The sequence below is a fragment of the Pelodiscus sinensis genome, chromosome 1 (assembly GCF_049634645.1).
Source record: "Pelodiscus sinensis isolate JC-2024 chromosome 1, ASM4963464v1, whole genome shotgun sequence".
Classification (NCBI taxonomy): Eukaryota; Metazoa; Chordata; order Testudines; family Trionychidae; genus Pelodiscus; species Pelodiscus sinensis.
Window position 1 is genome coordinate 310,866,601 of NC_134711.1, and position 21,607 is coordinate 310,888,207.

General features: G+C 49.2%; 1 protein-coding gene across 2 annotated transcripts in view; it reads right to left on the reverse strand.

The window, feature by feature from the left end:
• Positions 1-21,607, reverse strand: part of CCDC83 (coiled-coil domain containing 83) — a 60,012-nt gene that overhangs the window by 15,188 nt on the left and 23,217 nt on the right. For both annotated transcript variants that reach the window (XM_075919414.1, XM_075919413.1), the window contains exon 5: positions 17,862-18,029. In XM_075919414.1, coding sequence (XP_075775529.1) covers positions 17,862-18,029 — 168 coding nt within the window. The remainder of the gene's footprint in view (positions 1-17,861; positions 18,030-21,607) is intronic.

A 21,607-nucleotide genomic window follows, 5' to 3' on the forward strand; every position in this document is an offset into this window, starting at 1 on the left:
CGCATTCTTTTGATTTACTTTCGAAAGAACACAGCAGCAGTCTAGATGCAGAGGAAGTTTTTTCGAAAAAACCCTGTAGTCTAGACACACCCAAACTGGACCCTGTCCTGTGCTGGTATGTAAGAGAAGCAGGGATGGAAGACACCTTCTTGCCATTGTGCTGTGGCTAATCACAATCCTTTCACGAGGCAAGGATGGAAGGAACTTTCTTCTCATTGTGCTGTGGCTAATTATAGTCCTTTCATTCCATGAGTGCAACATCTTTAAGGTTAGTTTTGAAACACCACACTCTCTCCAAGACAGGTGGGGAAAAGACATAGCAAAAAGAAGACATGTTGCCCTGCGCTGGTTGGTGCACATGGGGAAATGTTGTGCTCTATAAAAGGGTACAACAGAGGCTACTCTTGCCTACACTCTGATGGTATTTTGCTTTAGGCAAATACAGTACAATGTTTCTACAAGCTTTCCATGCCAACTTTTGTGGGCAGTGGTTTGCATGCAATAGTCTTACAAATGGGAAGAACACTAACTGTATAATACACTGCCCTGAGTAGCAGATTCAGGATATCTTTGTCCTGTAGTGGGTCACCCACTGATGTGGAAGAGGAGGAGCCCCTCCGGTCATCATGTTGGGCTGGGGCTGAGGCTGATCCTACCCAGTCACCTGACTGGAAGCCAGGGGGAGGGGCCAGAGCTATAAAAGCCCAGCCAGCAACCTTCCTGGGGCCAGAGGCTGACTACATACTCCCTGCATGGGAAGCTGAGGCCTGGCCCAGCCCGCCTACCTTCGCCAACCTTGCGGAGGACCCAGAGGGCCAGCCTGATCCCGTGCTCCAGCCCCTGCCCAGAAACCAAGAGAAGCGGCTGCCAAAGGCTCGGCCCGGGACTCTGACAGAGCTTGACCCTGTGGCCTGGCCTGGACGCCTGATGCCGCCAGCACTAAGAGCCCAGCTGAGCGAGCCCAGCTGACCTGAGGGCGGCAGTGGACTGGGCCGGACTGCCAGGACCCCAGTGGGACGAACTTGCCATGAACTCCATGAGCACCCAGCCAGAAAGCCAGGAACCGGCTGAAGGGAAGACAGGAAGTGGCCCAGGGGTTAGTGGAGGCTGTTAAAGGCCCCAAGGCCGGTGCGTTTTGGGCTGGAGCCCCCGCTGAGCCCGTAGCAGCCTGCATTGCTACTCCTAGGGCCCTGGTCCGGGGTGCAGTGGAGTCGGTGGGCCTGTGCCCCCCCTGTCACCTCCCTACCGGGTGGCAGTCTCCCCCTTCTTGTCACTACCACAGGCAATTGGCCTGCACTCCTCCTGAACAAGGAACCTGGCGTACCGGTAAGACTGACTCTGAGCTTATAAACTCTGTGATTGTGTGCAGCCATCCCTGAACCAGGGCCTGACCTCCCAGTAAACTGATTGCTGAATTGCCACGCGCAGAACCAGGGCTTAGCCTAACCCCAAAGGGGGACTTCTGGGGACTTGCTGCCCTCCTTGAACTAGGGCTGGGCCCGCCTATCCCCGCAGACTTTGTTGTGTGCCGCCCACCTGAAGGAAGGTCAGGCACAGACTTGTGACATGGGGGCTTGGTTTAAAGGGACAGTGTAGTGGGGCAGAATGGCCGCCCACTGATGCGGAGGAGGAATCCCCCTTCGGGAAGCCAAGCCGACTACAGTCCACAAAAAGTTCTCTCGAGCCCAAATTATAGTAGCATTAAGTATAAAACTAGAGGACAGAGTGCAAGTAACTTATATATTTCCTTTGGCAATACAACAGCTGAATATACAGATACGGAAACTTCAGTAGGGAATATCTTGCTATTAAGAATTATGTAACCTGTTCTGCTAATAGAACTCTAACAGAGAAAAACAAGTCATGTCTTGATAAAAAGAAGTTACTCACCCTGTGCAGTAACGATGATTCTTCGAGATGCTTGTCCCGTGGGTGCTCCACTATAGGTGTCGGGCTTGTCCCGGCGCCGCAGATCGGAGAACTTTTGTAGCCATAGTCTGCCGGACCGCACATGCACGAAGCGCGGCTCGTGCTCTTTCGCGCCGTTTGTATTCACGCCGTCTGGCTCCCGCCAGTTCCTCCTGATCCTCTTGGTCTGAAAAAGACAAAATGATATTTCTGTAAGAGGGGAGGAGGGCGGGTCGTGGAGCACCCACGGGACACGCATCTCGAAGAATCATCGTTACTGCACAGGGTGAGTAACTTCTTTTTCTTCTTCGAGCAGTGTCCCGTGGGTGCTCCACTATAGGTGAATATGCAGCAGTAGCCCCTGAAAGGAGGGGGGTTCGGAGCTATCGTGCTGCACCTGTGGGCAGCACCGCTGTTGCCACTGCTCCCTCTGGAAGGTGAAGGTTGGGAATGGCATAGTGCTTGGCAAAGGTGAAGTTTGACGACCATGTGGCAGCCCTGCAAATGTCTTTTAAAGGGACGCCCTTTAAGAACGCAGTTGATGTAGCAACTGAACGTGTTGAATGAGCTGTCGGATTCTGCAACAGTGGTCTACTATTTAGAGCATAGCATTCCTTTATGCAGTTCACAATGATTGACAAAATGCGTTGAGCTGACAACGGGTGACCCTTAGAGCGGTCGGCTGTAGACACGAATAGCGTGTTTGTCTTCCTGATGGACCTAGTCCTGTCTATGTAGAAAGCCAGGGCACATCTGGCATCCAGAGTGTGTAACCGAGTTTGCTCTGCCGAGACATGGGGCTTTCGATAGAAAGTGGGAAGTACTACTGATTCATTGATGTGAAATTGTGAATTCTCTTTCGGAAGGAAAGTGGGTTGAGGACGTAAAATGACTCCTTGATCGGTAAACACTGTGTATGGGGGTACAGCGGATAAGGCAGCTATCTCACCAACCCGTCTTGCAGAAGTTATCACAATGAGAAAGGTAACTTTCATTGTGAGAGTGCGCAAGTCGCATGTGGCTAAGGGCTCAAAGGGTTTTTGAGTTAACGTGTTAAGAACTAGCTCTAGATCCCATGGCTGCGCTGGCCGTGTTCGGTGTGGGAAGAGATTAGTCAAGCCTTTCATGAAGCACCACATCATCGGGTGGGAGAAAACTGAATAACCATCTACAGCGTGGTGTAACGCAGTGATTGCGGTAACGTGCACTTTAATAGAGGCGCAGCTGAGAGAAGAATTCTTGAGCTGCATGAGGTAGTCTAGGATACGGTGAATGGGCACGGAGTAGGGGTCCAGGGATGCCGACGAGCACCATGCTGAAAACCGTGCCCATTTGTGAAGGTAAGTGGATCTCGTAGATAATTTTCTGCTATGTAAGAGAATGTGCTTGACCTCCTGCGAACAGATCATTTCTGTTTGTTAGAACCAACTAGGAACCACGCTGTCAGTGCCAGTAGGTCGATCTGGGGATGGAACAGACGTTGATTGTTCTGGACAAGAAGGTCGCGCCTCGTGGGCAGAGGGAATGGAGGACGCGCTGACATTTGATGGAGGTAAGGAAACCACGTTTGTCTTGGCCATGCATACAGCAGTTGATGGCTCCAATCGTATAGGAATGCGTCCCCCTTGGAGTTCCGACCCATTCCTGCCCTTGAACAGTATTGGGGGCATTTGGCGTTCATTTGGGTCGCAAATAGGTCCACTGTTGGAAATCCCCAGTAATGGAATATGGTTGAGAGGACTTCCGGTTGGAGCTCCCATTCGTGCTTCAGGGAGAAGCGTCTGCTCAGTGCATCGGCCATAGAATTCTGCTGACCAGGTAAGTATTCTGCAATCAGGGAGATTTTGTGGAGGATGCACCAATCCCATAAGGCAATTGCCTCAGCGCAAAGTGACCGGGATCGGGCCCCGCCCTGCCTGTTTATATAATATACTGTGGTCATGTTGTCGGAAAGGATTCGGACAGTTTGAGTACGAATCTTTGGGAGAAAGTGACGACAGGCATTGCGCACCACTCGGAGCTCTAGGAGATTGATATGCATCATCGACTCCGAGGGGACCAAAGCCCTTGTACCTGATTGTGTTCCAGATGTGCACCCCAGCCTAGTAACGATGCATCGGTGGTCAGCTGTGTTGTCGGCTGTTGGCGATGAAATGGAACACCCGACATCAGATTTTTGGGAACTGTCCACCATGCTAAAGAATTTCTGACGTGAGCAGGAAATGGTACTCGTTTGTGGACGTCTCGAACATTTGGAGTGTAAACAGTAGCTATCCAGTGCTGGAGACAACGGAAGTGCAGTCTTGCATGCTCGATGACGTATGTCGTGGTTGCCATGTGCCCCATAAGCCTGAGACATTGTAGGACTGAGGGCTTGGGACTGGTGATGATGGCCTGTATAAGATCTTGGATTGCTTGAAATCTGGTTATTGGTAAGAGAGCACGAGCAGTGGTTGAGTCGAGTTGTGCTCCTATGAATTGTATCGATTGGTGCGGCGTCATGGCCGACTCTGGGATGTTGATGATCAGGCCCAAGGTTTCGAAAACTGTTTTTGTGAGGTGTGTCACACGTAAAGCCTCTGCCGCTGAAGGCGCCCTGATTAGGCAGTCGTCTAGGTAGGGGAATATTATTACGTCGAGACGTCGTAGGTACGCCGTTACTACTGCCAGCGTTTTGGAGAAAACCCTGGGAGCCGACGAGAGACCAAAGAGCAGGACCCTGTATTGGAAATGGCCTGCGCCTAATTGAAAGCGTAGAAAGCATCTGTGAGCCGGGTGTATTGTTACATGGAAATAAGCGTCCTGTAAATCGAGGAACGTGAACCAATCTCCGCTGTGAAGGGCTGGAATGATAGTGGCTAGGGTAACCATCCTGAAGTTACTGATTTAATCCTCTGAGGTCGAGAATCGGTCTCCATCCCCCTGATTTTTTCTCTGTTAGGAAATATCGGGAATAGAACCCCCGTCCCCGGAACTCTTTTGGTACTATTTCTATTGCTCCGATGGTGAGGAGGCGATCGATCTCTTGTTGTAAGAGAGGTTCGTGAGATGGGTCCCTGAAAAGGGACGGGGTGGGGGGGTTCGGTGGGGGTAGAGCGGTGAATGGAATGGTATGCCCTAGCATGATTGTCTGCAATACCCATCTGTCGGTGGTGATGTGAGACCATCGGTATTCGAAGGGTCTCAAGCGATGGTGGAATAATGCCTGTTGAGGGTTGGGATGGGTGTTTAGTGGAATGGTGCACAGTCCCTGGACTGGGATGTCAAACTTGTTGCTTGGCATTTAGATGGCCAGATGTTTTTGGCTGAAGTGGTCTTTTCTGCTGGCGCTGCCGGCTGCGTTGCTGGTCCTGCTGTCTATATTGAGATGGTTGGAAGGTGAACGGTCTCTGTCTCTGATAGGCAGTGTACCTCTTCCGATGAAAGGGAGGCGTATACATGCCTAGGGTCTTGAGTGTGGTTCTTGAATCTTTACCCGAATGAAGAACCTGGTCGGTTTTGTCAGAGAAGAGATTATGTCTATCAAAGGGTAAGTCCTGGACCTTGGTGAGAAGGTCTTTAGGGACTGCTGCCTGGTGCAGCAGAGAAGCCCTGCGCATGACCACGGATGTGTCTGCAGTGTCTGCCGTGTCCAAAGCTATGTGGAGAGCTGTTCTGGAAGCCGCATAGCCTTCTTGGACTACTGATTTGAGGACCTCCCTCTTGCTCTCAGGTAGATGTTCCAGAAGGGGCACTAATTTAGCATAATTATCGAAGTTATGATTAGCTAATAGTGAGGAATAATTTGCCATACGGAGCGTAAGGGTAGCAGACGAGTAGACCTTTCAACCAAAGAGGTCTAGCTGTTTCATATCCCTGTCCGGCATATTTGATCTTTGTTGCGGGCCCCTCGTTCTTTGCTGGGCTGCATCGGCACCTAGAAAATTTGGTTGGGGATGAGAGAAAAGAAACTCCATTCCTTTAGCCGGGACATAATATTTTTTGTCTGCTTTTTTGTTAGTGGCCGGTGTAGAAGCCAGTAACTGCCATATGTCATCAACAATCTCAAGAATGGCGTTATCGAATGGAAGAGCCACCTTAGCCTGATGTGAAGGGTGAAGGTTCCTGAGGAGGTGATGGGACTTCTGTTGGACTTCTGCAATTTGCACGTTCTGTGACGCCGCCACTCTCCTGAAAAGATCCTGAAATTGCCAGAGATCGTCCAATGGTGATGTATCTTCCTGGAACACTGCATCATCTGGCGAGGAAGAGGATTGATCTGTGGGAGATTCATCCTGAGGTTGGTCTTGAACAGTATGTTGTTGTGGGACCTGTGGCTCGGGCGGCTGGGGAGGCGGAATACCCGATGGAGTTGGTGGTCTGGTTGATGGTAAAGGCTGGCACTCCCTGCTGGGTGGTGTGTGTGACCGGTGTGGAAAGCACGATATTGAGGAACGACGTGTGGAGGAGTGAGAATAATGCCTGTAATACCGGTGGTGTTCCGGAGACCTATGGTAATATCGTGAGCGATGAGGTGATCTGCTATAGTAGCGGGTCCTGTGGGAGGTATAGTACCCATAGCGACCGGAGACTGATGGAGACCTAGGGGATCAGGACCGTTCCCTGGATCTCGGAGCTGGTGAAGGTGACCTGCGATAATGGTGTCTTGGTGAAATACGAGGAGAGCGGTAGACCCTCTGCATGTGTCTAATGGATTGGGCTGAGAGCCCTGATAAAGGAGAAGGCGGTTCTGGTGAAAACTGGATGTTTTCAGGTGTGGGAGATGGTGTAATGATTCTCCTGGACCTGGTTGGTTGTGGCAGTTTGCCCTGCAGAGGGTCGCGAGGGCTGTGCATGAGATTGGGTTGGTGCCGGCGGTGCCACGCTGGGAAGCGGAGAGCCTTGTGGGAGAGGAGACTCCCGAGCCGGGGTAAGTTCCCGCACCGAAGAGTCACTCGGTGCCGGCGAGTTGCTCGGTGCCGCTGAAGGGCATGGTGCCAAGTGGCAACTCGGTGCCGGCGGCACGCTCCGTGACGGCAGTGCGCTCCATGCCGTGGGCTCGCTCGGCGTCGAGGTGGGAGCCAGTGCCGTTAGAGTAGCCCGTGCCGAGGTCACTTCCGGTGCCGGAGCGGCGAGTGTTTTCGGTGCCGCATGTACAGACGGCACCGGGGAAGGCTTCGGTGCCAACGGCAACTTAGGCGCAGGAATAGTTGCGGGCTGTGGAGCCGAAGTGCTGCGGCCGTGCTTCGCCTTAGAAGGGGCATGCATGCCCGAGGTGCCCGGTTTGTCCCCCACACTAACCCGCGTCGGAGGTAGAGAGCGAGAAGGTGAAGGTCTTTTCTTGGCTCTCTGTGGGGACGGCTTGGGAGAAGGAGCAGGGAGGGATCCGGGAGTTGCTCCATCCTGTGGCTGTAATGCCCTGTCGAACAGGAGCATTTTAAGCCTCATGTCCTGGTCCTTCCTCGCTCTTGCGGTGAGTTTAGAGCAGTGAGGACACTTCTGGGGTATGTGTCCCTCACCCAGACACCTGATGCAGAGAGCGTGACCGTCGGAGGCAGGCATTGCTTCCCGGCATGAACCACACTTCTTAAATCCAGGCGAACCCGGCATGATGGCCCCTGTCTTCCTCTGACTGAGTCAGGGGGAGAAACTATTTACAGATAACTTGAGGAAATTTTTTTTTTTAAACTAGAATGACTACGACTAATTAACTAATTAACTGGGGAGAACTAACTATTAAATAAACCAAATGTAACGAATTCTTCCTCTCTCTCAGTCTGACAGGGCTGAGGAGAAACGTATATTCCGTCCGTGGCCGAGGACGGTCAGGAGGAACAGGCGGGAACCGGACTGCGCGAATACAAACGGCGCGAAAGAGCACAAGTCGCGCTTCGCGCATGCGCGGTCCGGCAGACTACGGCTACAAAAGTTCTCCGATCTGCGGCGCCGGGACAAGCTCGACATGTATAGTGGAGCACCCACGGGACACTGCTCGAAGAAGAAATAAAAATTATAATTTTCTCTCTGTTCAAGACCAGAGGGGGACCATAGGATTTTCTACTCTATCTTCTCCACTGCCCAGGCCATTAAATTGTATCTAGTTATCTTTATATTGAGCCTAATAATGTATATTTGGCTAAATCATCTCTTCTAGAAAGCCATCAAGCCTTGATCTGAAGACATTGAGAAATGAAGAATCCATCACTTCCCCAGGTAGTTTATTCCCACCATTAAAATTTGTGCAGTTTCCAACTTGATTTTTGTCTGGCTTGTGTGTCCAGCAATTATTTCTTGTTATGCTTTTCTTTGCTAAATTAAATAGTACTTAAAATGCTCTATAATTTTCTCTCCATGAAGATACTTATAAACTGTAATCTAAGGCATCTTCTCCAGCATTTTTTTGCTTTTTCTACACTTTATCCAATTCTTCAACATCCTTTTAAAATGTGAACACTGACCATATACAGTATTCCAGTATTGGTCTCACTGATGCCAAAACCAGAGGTTAAATCACCTCCCAAATCTTACTCACTACTCATTTATACATCCAAAGATCACCCCAGAACACATCTCTGCAGGATGCCCACTTTACAGCTTAATTGTAAACCACTGATAACTGCCCTCTGAGTATGGTTTTCCAACCTGTTGCGTACTCACCTTACAGTAGACTCATCTAAACCAGTAGTTTTCAGCCAGGAGTCTGCACATCCCTAGAGGGGTGGAGGCTACAGGCTATATCTAAGGGGTCATACATAAGAACATAAGAATGGACGTACTGGGTCAGACCAAAGGTCCTTCTAGCCCACTATCCTGTCTTCCAACAGTGGCCAGCACCAGGTGCCCCAGAGAGGGTGGACTGAAGACAATGATCAAGCGATTTGTCTCCTGCCATCTCTCTCCAGCCTCTGACAAACAGAGGCCAATGACACCATTTTATCCCCTGGCTAATAGCCTTTTATGGACCTAACCTCCATGAAATTATCTAGCTTCTCTTTAAACTCTATTATAGTCCTAGCCTTCACAGCCTCCTCTGGCAAGGAGTTCCACAGGTTGACTACACGCTGTGTGAAGAAGAACTTTCTTTTATTCATTTTAAACCTGCTACCCATTAATTTCATTTGGTGACCTCTAGTTCTTCTATTTAGGGAATTAATAAATAACTTTTCTTTATCGGCCCTCTCCACACCCACTCATGATTTTATAGACCTCTATCATATCCCCCCTCAGTCTCCTTTTTTCTAAACTGAAAAGTCTCAGTCGCTTTAACGTCTCCTAATATGGGACCCGTTCCAAACCCCTAATCATTTTAGTTGCCCTTTTCTGAACCCAAAGCTGCGGGGGGGACTGCTCCGCTGCCGGCTTCCCCGCGGCTTTGCAAAGCTGCGGGGGGGCTCGGGCAGCGAGGCAGCCCAGGTGCGCCTGGACTACTCCGCTGCCGGCTTCCCCGTATCTTTGCAAAGCCGCGGGGGGGAGTGGGTGCGGGGGCCCGGGCAGCCCCTCCGCGGCTGCCCTCTGCGTCTTCCTGGTCTGCAGACCAGGGAGACGCAGAGAAAGCCCCAGAGTACACGGGCGGCAGGACCGCGAGGTCCCGCAGTCCGTGTACTCTGGGGCAGCCCCGTTCGTAACTGCGGATCCGACGTAAATTGGATCCGCGTAAGTCGGGGACTGCCTGTACATCTTAAAATTTCCAAGCAGGTCAGCACATCTATGCAAAATTTCTTAGGGATACACAAACAAAAAATGTTGTAAACCACTAGTCTAGGCTATATTTCCCTAGTTTGCTTAAAAGAAGGTCATGACAGAGGATATCAAAAGCCTTATGAAAGTCAAAATATATCACATCTACTGCTCCCCGTCACACCCAAATTTATAAAGATATTAGGTTGGTTTGACATGATTTGTTCTTGACAAATCCATGTTGACTGTCACTTATGTTATTATCTCCTAGATACTTACAAGTTCATTGCTAGTTTATTTGCTCTATTACCTTTTGGGTACCAAAGTTAAGATTTTGATACTATTACCTCATTGACTGTTACCTTCGGAGATCTGTCAGTTGGCCAGTTCTTAATCCATTTAACATGTGCTCTATTAATCACAGAATCTTAGGATTGGAAAGAACCTCCACCAATCAGCAGCTGAGACTCTACAGAGTGACAACCCTCATAAGGGACAGCAGTGGGGCAGTGAGCAAGGACTGTGGGAGTGGAGCAGGCAAGGAATGGGTCAGCCACAGTGGAAGGGAAGAGCATAGGGTTCCTTGTGGTGGGAATGAGTAGGGGAGAGCAAAGGGGACCAGTGTGGGGGGGATATTGCAGCCTGGGTGGGAAAGGGTAATCAATATCCAGAGAAAGGGAGAGGTAAGGGCATAGGGATGTTGCCTGAGGGAGGGAGCACTGAGCGTGGGAGGAACAGTTAAAGAGTAACCATCCCTGCAGCCATTATTCTGAGAGAAGGGGCGCTGAAGAAGGGTCGGGGGCCAGTAGCAGCTACAGGGATCTTGCAATACCCTCCCTGGAAAGAGACCAGGGACAGATTCCTTTGGTCTAGAGCCATCATGTCCACTAGTGGTTGCAGCTTCAAGGACAAGTGTGTGTCCCTGTTGTGCTGTAAATTCTGCCAGCAGTGCTGAGCTAGCAGGGGATAAAGGTTGTACTGCTGGCCAACCCAGAGATTGACCTATACTTCACTGACATTCCACCAACCAGGTAAGTCCTCTTCTTAACAGCTGACTAATATTATAGCAGTGCCAAAATACCTTAGGGTACGTCTACACTACAGCGCTAGTTCGAACTAACTTAGTTCGAATTAGTTAATTCGAACTAAGCTAGTTCGAACTAACGCGTCTAGAACTAAAAACTAGTTCGAACTAGCGTTTTGCTAGTTCGAACTAGTAAGTCCACATTGAGTGGACTCTGAACAGGGCTTAAGGATGGCCGGAAGCAGTGCCGGCAGGGCATAAAAGGAGGACTTAGAGCATGGAGATGCTGTCTCAGGCTAGCCGAGGGCTGCGCTTAAAGGGTCCCGACCCCCACCCCGGACACACAGTTCTAAGGGGTGCCCCGCTTCCAAAGAAGTTCTGGCTTGGAGTGCCCTGAGTGCCCACACTGGGCACATCACACCACTCGGCCATCAGCCCGGCTGCACTTGCCGCAGGCTGCCATCTGGGGAGAGGGAGTAATTGGGGGGCTGCAGGAGAGCTTCCACCCCCAGAAGCCCGCAGAGCCAGCCCAGTCCTCCCCATCGGGGGCTCGTACCCCATTCCTCCCTCACCTCCTTCCACTTACCCTTCCCTAGCCCCCCTTCTTATTGATGTACAAAATAAAGATAACGTTTCTTCCAACATTGACTCTGTCTTTATTGAAAAAAACTGGGGGACACTGGGAAAAGGAGGTGGGAGAGGGGAAGAGAAAGGCTGGGAGAGGGGAGGGCAACTAACATGATCAGGGGTTGGGAACAGGTCCCAGATGAAGAGAGGCTACAGAGACTGGGGCTGTTCAGCTTAGAAAAGAGGAGACGGAGGGGGGACAGGATAGAGGTCTCTAAAAGCAGAGGTTGGGTGGAGAGGGTGCATTCAGAAAAGTTCTTCCTGAGTTCCCATAAAGAAGGACTAGAGGACACCAAAGGAAAGGAATGGGTAGCAGGCTTGAAACTAGTAAGAGAAAGTTGTTGTTCTTGACAAAGCAAATAGTTAACCTGTGGAACTCCTTGCTGCAGGAGGCTGTGAAGGCTACAACTAGAACAGAGTTTAAAGGGAAGTGAGATCAAGTCATGGAGGTTGGGTCCATGGAGTCCTATTAGCCAGAGGGTAGGAGTGGTGTCCCTGCCCAAAGTTTGTGGAAGGCTGGAGAGGGATGGCACGAGACAAATGGCTTGGTCATTGTCTTCGGTCCATCCCCTCCAGGGTCCCTAGGGTTGGCCGCTGTTGGCAGACAGGCTACTGGGCTAGATGGACCTTTGGTCTGACCCAGTACGGCCATTGTCAGCTCAGGGCTCAGTGTCGGGGGTCTCAGTGGACCCCCTTGATTTTCATGCACACCTGGTCCTGGGTGGCCAGGCTGGCAGCTCTCCTGCCCTAGACAGCCACTTTCCTGTGCCTAGTGCGGAGATCGTGGACGAGGTCCACGATGTCCGCACTAACCCAGGAAGGTGACCGCCTCTTGCGGTCCAGGGCAAGCTCCCGGGAGCCGCCAGCCTGGTCCCGGCAAGAGGGGGTGGGCTGGGGGGCATCGGGTGGGTGGCTCTGTGCCGTGCCAGGTGCAGGGTCTGCTAGCTGGGTGCTGGCAGGCTTGCACCTGGCACGGGCACCGTAGCCAGCCCGTGCCCCTTTAAGGGGTCCGGGGCCGGGAGGGGGGCATAGAGTTTCCCTGGTGTTGGCCAGAGTGGCCACCAGGGAAACCTGGGGAGGGCTAGCCTCCCACTAGTTCGAACTAAAGGGCTACACAGCCCTTAGTTCGAACTAGCTAGTTCGAACTAGGCGTTAGTCCTCGTAAAATGAGGTTTACCTAGTTCGAACTAAGCGCTCCGCTAGTTCGATTCAAATTCGAACTAGCGGAGCGCTAGTGTAGCACCTATTAAAGTTAGTTCGAACTAACGTCCGTTAGTTCGAACTAACTTTGTAGTGTAGACATACCCCAAATTAGTAGGAGTCTCACACTGTACTAGGCACCATACAAACCATTAAGAAGTCTAAATATTAGTAGTGTCCCTTAAGTGACTTTGGGCAGCTGAACAGAGTAGAAAACCAATATTAAAAAGGCCACACTGGTGCTATAAGCATCAATAGAGCGTGGTCCTGCTTGATATTCAGTAACAGTCTGGGTCAGAGTGACATGGGGTAAATCGTAAATGGTTGTACAAAAGCTTGTCTGTCCATGGCAACAGGAAAGCATCCATCAGACACCTTGGTCTGTGGCCTGTTTGTGACCAAAATCACTGACACTGCCTGTCGATTCTGTGCATGTATATAACTAGTTCACTTCTGTATGCACAGGAACTAGAAGACTAACTTCAAAGCAAAGATCTGCATTGCCTATTCTTTCTCGGGGGAAGGCTCTGCTGTGAAAACATGTGTGAGGAGCCTTTCCATCATGCTAGAAGATCTACAAAGGAAAGCTTTAGGCCTGATCCTTTCATTGCAAGGCTGCTTAAACTTTGAACAGGTAAAGTATAAGTCATAAGATGGAGATCTTCCAAATAATTATTCGGCATACACTGGAAAATGCATGGAAGAACTTAAATGGAATCTACACTTGTATTTTCTATTGGACTGTAACTTTTTGAACTGACTCCAGTGGAACAGACACATGCAATCATTCAAAGAACCATCATCTTTTGTCTTTTATCTCCTCTTTTGATTGTAAGCTCCTTCAGGCAGGGACTGTCTTCATGTTCTCAAGGAGCTGATAGAGGAGGTATCTGAGCCTCTAGCTATCATCTTTGGAAAATCATGGGGGACGGGAGAGATTCCAGAAGACTGGAAAAGGGCAAATATAGTGCCCATTTATAAAAAGGGAAATAACAACAACCCAGGAAACTACAGACCAGTTAGTTTAACTTCTGTGACAGGGAAGATAGTGGAGCAAGTAATTAAGGAAATCATCTGTAAACACTTGGAAGGTGGCAAGGTGATAGGGAACAGCCAGAATGGATTTGTAAAGAATAAATCATGTCAAACCAATCTGATAATTTTCTTTAATAGGACAACTAGTCTTGTGGATAAGGGAGAAGCGGTGGATGTGGTATACCTAGACTTTAGTAAGGCGTTTGATATGGTCTCGCATCATTATTCTTATCAATAAACTAGGCAAATACAACTTCGATGAGGCTACTATAAGGTGGGTGCATAACTGGCTGGATAACCGTACTCAGGGTATGTCTACACTACAAAGATAATTCGAACTAACAGATGTTAGTTCGAATTAACTTTGGTAGGCGCTACACATGCAAACCGCTAGTTCGAACTTAATTCGAACTAGCGGAGCGCTTAATTCGAACTAGGTAAACCTCATTCTACGAGGACTAACGCCTAGTTCGAATTAAGTAGTTCGAATTAAGGGCTGTGTAGCCACTTAATTCGAACTAGTGGGAGGCTAGCCCTCCCCAGCTTTCCCTGGTGGCCACTCTGGGCACCACCAGGGAAACTCTTCTGCCCCCCTCCCAGCCCCGGAGCCCTTAAAGGGGCACGGGCTGGCTACGGTGCCCGTGCCAGGTGCAAGCCTGCCAGCACCCAGCCAGCAGACCCTGCACCTAGCACAGCTCGAGCCGGCCACCCATTGCCACCCAGCCCTCCGCCTCTTCCCGGGACCAGGCTGGCGGCTCCCGGGAGCCTGCCCAGGTCTGCAAGAGGCGGGTGCCCGCCTGGTCTAGTGCAGACATTGTGGACCTCATCCACGACCTCCGCACTAGGCACAGGAAAGTGGCCGTCTAGGGCAGGATAGCTGCCAGCCTGGCCACCCAGGAGCAGGTTTGCATGAAAATCAAGGTGGTCCACTGAGACCCCCGACCCTGAGCCCTAAGCTTAGAATGGCCATACTGGGTCAGACCAAAGGTCATTCTAGCCCAGTAGCCTGTCTGCCGACAGCAGCTAATACTAGGTACCCTGGAGGGGATGGACCGAAGACAATGACCAAGCCATTTGTCTCGTGCCATCCATCTCCAGCCTTCCACAAACAGAGGCCAAAGACACCATTCCTACCCCCTGGCTAATAGCACTCCATGGTCCCAACCTCCATGACTTTATCTCACTTCTCTTTAAACTCTGTTCTAGTTGTAGCCTTCACAGCCTCCTGCAGCAAGGAGTTCCACAGGTTGACTATTTGCTTTGTGAAGAAGAACTTTCTGTTGTTAGTTTGAAGCCTGCTACCCATTCATTTCATTTGGTGTCCTTTAGTCCTTCTTTTATGGGAACTAATGAAGAACTTTTCTTTATGCACCCTCTCCACACCACTCGTGCTTTTATAGACCTCTATCATATCCCCCCTCAGTCTCCTCTTTTCTAAGCTGAAAAGTCCCAGTCTCTTTAGCTTCTCTTCATATGGGACCTGTTTCAAACCCCTGATCATTTTAGTTGCCCTCCCCTCTCCCACCCTCTCTCTTCCCCTCTCCCACCTTCATTTCCCAGTCTCCCCGACTTTTGTTCAATAAAGAGAGTTTCTATTTTTGAACACGTGTCCTTTATTTTGCACATCAGGAAGGGGGGCTAGGAAGGGGTAAGTGGAAGGAGGTGAGGGAGGAATGGGGTACGAGCCCCCGATGGGGAGGACTGGGCTGGCTCTGCGGGCTCCTCGGGGTGGAAACTCTCCTGAAGCCCCTTGATTGACCCCCCCCTCCAGATGGCAGCCTGCGGCAAGTGCAGCCGGGCTGATGGCCGAGTGCTGTGATGTGCCGAGTGTGGGCACTCAGGGCACTCCAAGCCAGGACTGCTTTGCAAGCGGGGAACCCCTGAGAACTGTCTGTCCGGGGTGGGGGTTGGGTCCTCTAAGCACAGCCCTCGGCTAGCCTGAGACAGCAGCTCCACGCTCTAAGTCCTAATCTGATGCCCTGCCGGCACTGCTTCCGGCCATTCTTAACCTCGGTTCAGGGTCCACTCAGTGAGGACATGCTAGTTCGAATTAGCAAAATGCTAATTCAAACTAGTTTTTTAAATCTAGATGCGCTAATTCGGATTAGCTTAGTTCAAATTAACTAATTCGAAATAAGTTAGTTTGAATTAGTGCTGTAGTATAGACATACCCTCAGAGAGTAGTTATTAATGGTTCACAATCCTGCTGGAAAGGTATAACAAGTGGGGTTCCGCAGGGGTCTGTTCTGGGACCGGCTCTGTTCAATATCTTCATCAACGATTTAGATATCGGCATAAAAAGTACGCTTATTAAGTTTGCAGATGATACCAAGAGGATAGGGTCATAATTCAAAATGATCTGGACAAATTGGAGAAATGGTCTGAGGTAAACAGGATGAAGCTTAATAAAGACAAATGCAAAGTGCTCCACTTAGGAAGGAACAATCAGTTTCGCACATACAGAATGGGAAGCGATTGTCTAGGAAGGAGTACGGCAGAAAGGAATCTTGGGGTTATAGTGGATCACAAGCTGAATATGATTCAGCAGTGTGATGCTGTTGCAAAAAAAGAAAACATGATTCTGGGATGCATTAACAGGTGTGTTGTGAGCATGACACAAGATGTCATTCTTCCGCTCTACTCTGAGGTTAGGCCTCAGTTGGAGTATTGTGTCCAGTTCTGGGCACCACGTTTCCAGAAAGATGTGGATAAATTGGAGAGGGTCCAGAGAAGAGCAACAAGAATGATTAAAGGTTAGAGAACACGACCTATGAAGGAAGGCTGAAAGAATTGGGTGTGTTTAGTTTAGAAAAGAGAAGATTGAGGGGGGACATGATAGCAGTTTTCAGGTATCTAAAAGGGTGTCATAAAGAGGAGGGAGAAAACTTATTCATCTTGGCTTCTGAGGCTAGAACAAGAAGCAATGGGCTTAAACTGCATCAAGGGAGGTTTAGGCTGGACATTAGGAAAAAGTTCCTAGTTGTCAGGGTAGTCAAACACTGGAATAAATTGCCCAGGGAGGTTGTGGAATCCCCATCTCTGGAGATATTTAAGAGTAGGTTAGATAAATGTCAATCAGGGATGGTCTAGAGACAGTATTTGGTCCTGCCATGTGGGCAGGGGAATGGACTCAATGACCTCTCGAGGTCCCTTCCAGTCCTAGTATTCTATGATTCTGTGTTTGTATGGCACCAAGCACAGTGAAGTTCTGGCCCATGACTAGGGCTCTGAAATGCTATAACAATATAAATAATAAATCTTTCTGAAAGCATGCTTTAGTTCAAACACATTATTACATTAGATGCAAGAATCATTGCATAAGAGAGAGACTAGATGATCATAATGGTCTCTTCTGGCCTTAAAAATCTATGAATTTATATAAATGTTCCTTCTTTTTTCTGATTTACATCTTGGCACAATACAGTTTTGAACAGATTTAAAACAGGGAAACTCCAGAGTGCAAAATACCAGTCTTTCCTTGGTAGTTACTTAAAATACACACTGACAGGCTGATATGCAATAGGAAAAACAAATAAAGTATGTTTTCAGAACAATTACCCTGAGGAAAACAGGAAAAGTGAATATTTCTTATCTGCAGCACTTGATGCTTGGCAATGGCTGGCACCAACTGTATGGGGACCATTCTAACAATGGTGTCACTGCCTGTCACTAGCAGCTGCTTGGCTGCGGTAATGAATTCTAAAAGTGTTGCAAGAGGGAAAAATCGGGACTTTTTAAAAATAATAACACTTGCATATTATTTTGAAGTCCTCTATACAGATGAATCTATCTAATGGTTTTATAAAACACTTGTCATCCCTATATCCAAGCTCTTGCATATGATCCGTTGCTTCGTCAGAACTGCAACTGTGTCTTGCATTTGCTAATATGCACATTGGGGATGACTACTGGGACTTTGTAACCATTAAGTTCAATTAATTTATTGCATAACGAGATGAAGCTTCATTTGCACCTGGTTATACTAGGTCTGAATTTCACCAATCCCAAAAATGATCTAAAATGTTTCCTATATTCACATAGCTTTCAAATGGAAACTGTGAAGTGTGGTACATGGCAAGCACTCACCAAAGTAGCACAGTCCAACATTTGCAAACTTAGGTAGCTAAATTTGACCCCACAATCTGTTTTTAAAGATGCATGTAAAAGCAGCCTGTTTTTAAAACCTATTGCAAACATGCAATACCACCTTGACTTCTGTGGAACACCTCAGAACAGTAAGTTGCTTTTTTTTAGTTGCCTACAAACAGATTACAGAGCCCAACATTAGACATACAAGTTTAAATATTTTGGCTTAAATGGACGTAGTCTAAGCACAAATTATTTTCTGCAAATGAATACTGTAGCTTATTTGTGCACTATATGTACTTGTATTGACCTTGCCATAACTGACCTGTCATTTGCTCAAGGTCATCTTTGAGTCCACGGATATTCTCTTCTAGAAGCTTGATCTGTTTGGCATGTTCTCCACTTCCCACATTTTTGTATTCTAACCAGTAATCCTTCTCAGCCTGTTTTATCACTAGTTTTTGGTCAACTTCCTTTACCTTGGAGCGCAGCTCTATAAAAAATAACAAAACTAGAAGCATGAGTCCTTTTTGCTATTACAGGTTGAACCTCTCTTGTCCGACCACCTTGGCACCTGACTGGTACCGAACCAGAGAATTTGCCAAACCATAGGAGTTCAACATTGTAGTGAACGAGTCTCTTTATATGTATTTCACCAAGGCAAATAAATGGAACAGTGCTTTCAATTCTGCTTAATAATGTATGCCTGTACTGTTATCGTCATCTTCTGACTATATATTTTAGAAATATGCATGATAGGAACCCCCTACCCCTTGCCGTATGAAATTGTCTTATGTATACAAAGATGCATAACTTGAAGATGCTTTCAACAAAATACCACTTGTAACTTACCAATTTTAATGTCATAATCTGCTGGATCTGTATATCTTATTTTGATGTATATATCACTTTTGTATGTAAAGTTAGAGGTATTGGGTACAGAATGGTTTATGGCAGGGGTGGTAAACCTTTTTTGAGTTGGGGGCCACTCACCCACAGAAAAATCAAGTTGGGGGCTGCAGAAGTGAAAAGGGAAAAAAAAACACCCAACCCACTTCTCGCTGACGTGGGCCCCCCAACTAAGAAGGAGAAAGACACTCCCCACATTCCCCTGGGGGACCCCACCTAGTAGATTTTGTGTGCTCCAACCCCAGGGTGGGCAGTAGAGAGACTGGAATGACAGCACAGACTCCCCAGTACTTGAGGGGGCTTTGAGCCTCCGGGGCATGGATCCAGGCAAGCAGGGGCCAGCCTGAGGTTCCCCATCCCTGGTTTATGGTTTTAAATGTGCAAACAAAAGCCATCAAGGGTGTTTCCAAAGCTCAACCACCTCAATGTCTGGGTGATCACCTGTAAACAGCCTCTTCTATCTTTTCAGTCTAAGCAGTGGTTGGTCTTAGGAAGCCATGTGACAACCCTAACTGGTAGGGTCTAACCAGGTAATTTTCCATGGAAGGGTGGACTATAGAAACAAAAATTTCTGCCCAAAAGGAAGTTTATTTAGGATGCAAAGTTTTCAGGCTCTTGGTCTTTGGCTGGCATGACACACCCAAGAGAATAACCAGAGACCCCAGGAAAAAAGATCTTCCCTGGCTTGGAGTTTTAGTTGAAATAAGAACATTTTTAGGGTGTCTGCAATATGTTTTAGTGTGTTAGAACAAGCTATTTGTTTTCTTTTATTTTTAAATTTGTAATTCTCTCTGTTTTCTCTTGCAACCACTTAAATCCTACTGTTTGTACGCAATAAAATTACTTGTATTTACTATCAAGCCCCATGTAAATTATTCTTACCCGGGGGAGCAATCAGTGTGTACATTCTCCTTTCATTGTTAAAGGGGTTCTGATCCCATTTGGGGGCTGGTTTCCTGGATGCTGTGCCTTGAATCAGGAGCGGCCCGAGGCCGGCTGCAGCAGCTGGCACCCTAGGTGGGGCGGCGCAATCGGCGCCCCTGCCTGCACGGCTGTCAATGGCCGTGATGTCATCACAGGGCGCCCGGGCCAGTGGCGCCCTAGGCAGCTGCCTAGCTCACCTAGGCTCACGGGCCGCCCCTGCCTGAAATTGCATTCTCCTCAGAGCTGAATTAATTCAGGATCTGTATTGCTCTTCGGGATGGTCATCTCAGCTCTGGGCCTTGGCTGGGAGAGACCAGGAGATCTGGCCCATCAGGACAGGGTAGTGAATAGCCTTAGAGAGCAAGGAAGTGAGTGTCAGTGGCTTTGTCAGCACACCGGGAAGCAGCTCTTCCAAGGGGGTCTTCTGTGACTGCACCGGTCTGTTTGTCCATCTGTGAGTCCGTTTTTTCAAACACTCCTCCTATAAGGTAAGAACTAGGACCAGCAGCAAAGATGCAGAGATGGGACTGAAACATCTATAACCCCATTTAGCCAGCAGGGGCAGGGGTGGAAAAGGGGATAGCTAGCTACTATATTTTTCAGATAATTTCTCTGTTTGTCTGTGTCTATCTGTCCCCCAGCTGGGGGACATGAATCCCTCCCCTGGCTGTGCCCACTGCAGTTACAGTGGCCCTGGACAGCACTTCTCACCTGGCCGGAAGCTGTTACAGTGAGAGAGAGCTGGAGTTGTCCTCTCTCCCCAGTGCAGCCTGCATCTGAACCTCTCATCTCCTACCCCAGAACAATGATTTAAATAAAGAATAACCTTATTTGGATGCTTCAGGGTGTAGCCGAGCTAGTCTGTACAGGATAAACTTAAAAAACAACAAATGGTCTGGTCACACTTTATAGACTAACAAAACATGAATAGATGGTATCATGAGCTTTCGTGGGCACAGCCCACTTTCCTATGCATCCCTGCCATAAACCATGCTTGTTATTTGTGCCATGGAGCCGGAGCTGTCCCTGGGCATGCAATGGCCCCACATGGTCATGCTGCAGTTTTTGCAGCACTTTGTGCCAGTTGCCTTTCTAGTCCCGCAAGAGCTGGATCCAGAGCTCATTCTGGGGACCCTCTCCCTGGGTACAGGAGCTACATTCTGGCAACTGCAACCCACTGTGGAGAGGCATTTTTGGAGGCTTGACACCATTCTGGACCAGCTGGTCATGGAGAGGTGGGACGACCAGCAGTGGCTCCAAAACTTCCGCATGCGAAAGACTACCTTATTGGAACTATGTGCCTGGCTTGCCCCTGCCCTCTGGAGAGAAGCAGGTTGCAATCACCCTCTGGAAGCTCACCACCCCCGACAGCTACCAGTTGGTAGGCAACCAGTTTGGTGTGGAGAAGTCCACCATCAGGGCCCTCCTCATGGACATAAGGCACTGTTGGGCTGCAGTCCCAGCAGGGGGGTGGGGAGAGTGTTGCATAAGGGGGACCCTCGGGAAAGGAGGGCTGGGGGCTGTAGGGGGTGGAGTGGAGGTGGGGGAAAGCCCTGTCCCCAGGGGCTTGTGCCGTTCTGCCCTTACACAGCCCTGCTGCTGGGGGGGGGGACCTCATAGGGGGTGGCTCCTGGGGTGTTTGAGGTGGAGGAAGGATGGGAGGGGTTCAGGCATCTCTCAAGGGCTCAGGCATTCCCTTTCTCGTTCTCTGTTTTGTGTGTTTGTCTGCTTCTGCAGATTGTGAGGGCCATCAACTCAATCCTGCTGTGGAGGGTCATCAGTCTGGGAGACCTGGACTCAATTGTGGGCAGATTTGCTGCCCTGGGGTTCACAAACTGCAGTGGAGCCATAGATGGGACCCACATCCCGATCCATGCATTGGACCATCAAGCGGCCCAGTACATAAATCGGAAGGGCTACTTTTCAGTGGTGCTGCAGGTCCTAACCACTGTGGACACTTCACAGACATTTCTGTCAGATCGTCGGGCAGGGCACACGATGCCCAAGAGTTCAGAAACTCCAGCCTGTACCACAAGCTGGAGACGGGCACATTTTTCCCCTGCTGAGACCTTGCCATTGGAGATGTGCAGATGCCACTGTGCATCATGAGGGATGTGCCCACCCCCTTGTTAGGCCCTAGTGCAGTTATGTTAAGACAGAGAATTGGGCCTAGTGCAGTTATGTTAAGACAGATCAAGGAAAGAGGTTAACAAAGGTTTCTGGGTAGTCCCTGAGCAG